The 4289-nt window shown below is 57.1% G+C and overlaps 1 protein-coding gene across 1 annotated transcript in view; it reads right to left on the reverse strand.

Moving 5' to 3' along the window:
- Positions 1-1627, reverse strand: part of HOXA11 (homeobox A11) — a 4739-nt gene extending 3112 nt beyond the window's left edge. Inside the window, exon 1 of the mRNA XM_021715419.1 lies at positions 2-1627. Coding sequence (XP_021571094.1) covers positions 2-522 — 521 coding nt within the window. The 5' untranslated portion in view covers positions 523-1627. The remainder of the gene's footprint in view (position 1) is intronic.
- Between the last annotated feature and the right edge of the window lie 2662 nt (positions 1628-4289).

Below are 4289 nucleotides of genomic sequence, written 5' to 3' on the forward strand. Positions count from 1 at the left end.
CGTGGCCGCCGGGGGCCCCTTCTCCGCGCTCTTGTCCCCGGGGTAGTCGGAGGAGGCGAGGTTTTCCGGGGTGCCGTAGGCCGTCTCGAAAAACTGGTCGAAAGCCTGGGGCAGGACGCCGTTCCTGCCCACGGTGCTATAGAAATTGGACGAGACGGCGGGGGTGGGGTGGTGGTAGACGTTGGCCGAGCTCTTGGCCAGCACGTCGCCAGGCACGCCGGCCGCGCTGGGCGCCTGCAGGCAGTCTCTGTGCACGAGCTCCTCCGCGGAGTAGCAGTGGGCCAGATTGCCGCGGGGGTGCCATTTAGTGGCGGGCTCAATGGCGTACTCCCTGAAGGTCACTTCGCGCACGGGTTGGACCTGGGGCAGGTTGGAGGAGTAGGAGTATGTCATTGGGCGCGAAGACGGGGTCTGGGGCAGAAAAGAAGGGAGGCTGGAGAAATCTGGACCCGAGACGTAGTAAGTACAACTTGGCAAATACATGTTAGAGGAGCAGGGACCACGCTCTTCAAAATCCATCATTGGGCTACCTTGGGCTCTCCGCAGTAGCCGAGCTTAACATGATTCTCCACTGCAGCTGCCTCTTTGAAGCGGATCCGTGAAGTAGAAATTTGGAGACGTAAGCTGACGTGGAAATCTATCCCCATCCTTAGCAGGGAGGTGCTGGTCATGTGACCCGATGTTGAAATTGACAAGCTGCGAGCTAGTCCGGGCCTTTTTTTTTTTTTTTTTTTTTTTCCCTCTCCCCTCCCCTCCCTCCCCGGCTTCCTTTCTTTGTAGCCACCTCAGGGGAAGCAACAGATCGTCACTCGGTGTTCTCACCGAAAGCACGTAATCGCCGGTGTAACTCATGTTGGCTGGGGGGCCTCCCGGCGCGCGGAGAGGCTGGGGTGCGCCCCCAGGCCGCGCGCTTTCGCTCCATTGCAGCGTCCTGGCCCTCAAGTATGCCGAGGGCGGTGAGAGCTAAACCCCCGCCCCCGCGAGCCACCTCCCCGGGTGGGTGAGGGACGCCCTGGGCTGCGGACGGCCAGGTGGGAGCCCGTCGCTGTGTGGCCTGTGGTCTCGGCATCTGTTCTCCTGGAGGCCCGCGTTGGCACCCCCTTCTTCTCAGCCCACCCCCCTTCCACAGGCTTGCGCTGGAAAGCATCTCTGTCTCAGACCCTGGCCGGATCCCCTTCGGGGCCAGGGTTCGCAGCCGTGGATGTGCCGGCCTCGCGGCTTGTCCGATTTGCACGGTGACTTGATTACACGCTCGCATTCATGGTCACTTCCGAAGCGCTTTAGTGCCTTCCGTCCCCAAACCGCCAACAGCCAGGGCGGCCTCTCCCCGCGGTTTGTCAAATGATCCGCAGGGCCCGGAAGAGCCTTCGTCTCACCCGGGATCCACCTCTCACTTCATCTTCCCTGCCTGCCTCCTCACCCCACCTTCTGCCCTTGGAGAAGCCCCCCCTTCCTCGCTGCCTGCCGGGGTTCGGAGTGACTCCGCAGAGGCAGAGGCATGGGGCTGCGCCGCGGCTCACCGGTCCGCTCGCCCGCCTGGTCTTCTGGAGCCGAGGACTCGGGAAACCCGTGCAGTTGAGGCAAGCCTCGGGCTACTTCAGAGGCGCTGACATCCGAGGAGCCCTCTCCTGGGTATGCTGCACCTTTGTGGGGCCCGCCAGGCTGCTTGTAGAAGTCCAGGGGTGTGGGGAGAATGGGGCGGCAGGGAAGGGGTGGAGGCCTAGGAGAGGTGGCCCAGACAGGGACGACTGCCTCCTCCCCTTCCTTGAAATTCTTGAGAATGAAAGCGAGAGATGTGCAAAGCAGAGGCTCAGACGGCCCCTGCCTTTTCTCCCACTCATTCCCCGGAAGGAATAAGATGCCTAGAAAGAGAGAGGTGCTCCCCAGACACCCTGCACCCTGGACGACAAGGATGCCTTGAAAAATAGAGGTTTGCGCTAAAGAGGCCGTACCGCTAGTGTGAGTTCTAGCTTTCTTGGGAAGAGGAAAGAAAGAAATTAAGAAGGCAAAATATGCCCGCCATCCTGAAGGAGTGAAGGAGCAATGTTTGGGGGGAATCGAAAGAAGGGAGAGAAACAGAGCATCCCTGTGGGGTGGGGAGTTGCAAGGGGGCCCAGACCCAGGCCTCCCCAAACTCTCTCTCTTCGAAGGAGCTGGGGTGTTGCTGAGGGAAAGTAAAAAAAAAAAAAGCAAAGAAAAGAAAAGGACAACCATTTCCCTTTCCCCATCCAAGAAACAGCCAAAGGTATTTACATATCTTGGGGAGATTTAGAGTATAAACGCTAAGATCTTTGGTATTTAAGTGTCAACATCGATTTATTTATTTATTGCTGAGCTGACTGTAACCGACTCAATAACAAATCTCATCATGTATTGCACTGGAAAAGAAATATTCTCATTACGTATTTTCTCCAAATAATGACCTACCATTGCATTTGAATACCTGCTGTAAATATCAATAATTTCGAGTAATTACTCTGTAGTGGAGTAAACTAATTTATTAGCATTAATGTTTATGTGGCTCCCCACCCCCACCCCCCTTTACAAGGGTTACTTATCACAAATCAAGCTACTTGGACACATCGGTTTAATGAACTCTTTATTCAAGATTTGCTACAAGAACTTTCATGCCCCTTGAATCCCTGAGAGCTGAACTTGAAATTATTCGTGCATCTTCAGCTTGACATATTTGTCCACTGTGGCTTGTGCTGAGGGCGGCAGCACTGCCAGTGAGTGAGAAGGTCCAGCAGGGAGGAAGGCAGTTGGGGAAGGGTAGCCTGAGACCTCCTAAAGCTGGGAAGCACATTTACAGGACTGCCCTGCAGTGACAAAACTTCTATTTCCAGCAGAGACCAGCAAGGCAAAATATTTGTTTCTCCACAGCATCTCTTTCGTGGAGACAGAATATGAAAGGGAGGAGAGGTTTCAAACAGCAGTATTTGAGCCGTTCCTTGGCTGGATTTTGGCTATCCCAAACCGGCTCCCAACAGCCCACCCAGTCCTCACCACCCCTACCCTCAAACAAAAGGAATGCATCAGGGGTTTCAGTGACTTTGCCATAACAAAGGCGCCACCATTGCGGGGCTCGTCCCGCCCCTGGGTGAAGGCAAACAAATTCTTGCACTTGTATTAGGGCTTTTAAGACCATAATTGAACCCGGGGGCGTCTAGGAAAACCGAAAACAGTTCTAGACAGACCTGCGGTTTTATAGCAGTTTTGGCAGTCAACTTCAGCTTGTGCCTGAGCAGACGGGGGCTGTGGTGGCCCGCCAGCGGGGGGACGCCAGGCCGCCTCCCTCGGCTGCACGCAGCCCCTCTCTTAATTAGCTCGGTTTTCCCCTGGTGCCAGGGAGAGCGGTCCCCGCGGAGAGGTCGGTATGGAGGTGTGCGCCGTTCTGCATAACCATCGCCTCCCATGTCCTCCTCCAGGGCCAAGCCAAGAGGGTGTCGGCAGGGCTGGATCCCATGGGTGTCTGCAGGAGACAAAGGCGAATTCCCGAGCAAAGTCTGGGGCTGGGAAGGGCGTTCTGGGAGCGGCTGGCAGGGCAATTCGGCAGGCTGCACGAATCGGGGTGTCCGGAGGGACTTGCAGCCTGGCAGGGGGAGAGCGGGGGGCGCTGCCGTGAAGATGGATGAGGGAAAGGGCTTTTGGTATCAGCGGAAGGGGAAAAGCCTGCAGCAGCCGAATGGTTTTAGTTCCCCATCGGGGATAGGCGAAGGGTCCTCAGACCCCCAAGGCTGCACAGCTTTCCCAGCCGTGCCCGCTCCCGCCCCTCTTGCGCGGACGCACTGGCGGTGTACACTTTTCGCCAGGCAGGCGGCCGGTGGGCGCAGCTCTGAGGACCAGACCACATCTTGGGGCAGAAGGGAAGGCAGCGCTTCGGGTCCTGGGTCTTGACTTTGCTCTGAGCCTATAATTGACTCTTCCGCTTTGCAGGAGGTCCAACAGCGAGCTGAGCCCACCGGGCCCTGGAAAAGACCCGACTGGGGCTCAGGCCGCCCCGGAAGGCCAAGTCCGAGTTCCATTTCTTGAAGAGGCCGCGGCGGGCAAGGCTGTGACATTGGCCCTGGCGACCGGTTTCCCAGGAGCTGTTCTTTCTCAGGAGCTCCACAGCGCGGGGTCACCTCCCGAAAACTGTCTTCAGCGTGTACTTCCTTTTATCGTCAACCCGGAGCCATCCAGCGGGTAATGCAAGAGGCCAAAAATGTTTGGAGGAAGAAAAACAAAGGCAGGAAGTGGCGGCGGCCTGACGGTGCGTGTGCGTGCGTGTGTGTGTGTGTGTGTGTGTG

The sequence above is a fragment of the Carlito syrichta genome, unplaced genomic scaffold, assembly GCF_000164805.1.
Source record: "Carlito syrichta isolate Samal-C Ts95f unplaced genomic scaffold, Tarsius_syrichta-2.0.1 Scaffold307093, whole genome shotgun sequence".
Lineage (NCBI taxonomy): Eukaryota > Metazoa > Chordata > Mammalia > Primates > Tarsiidae > Carlito > Carlito syrichta.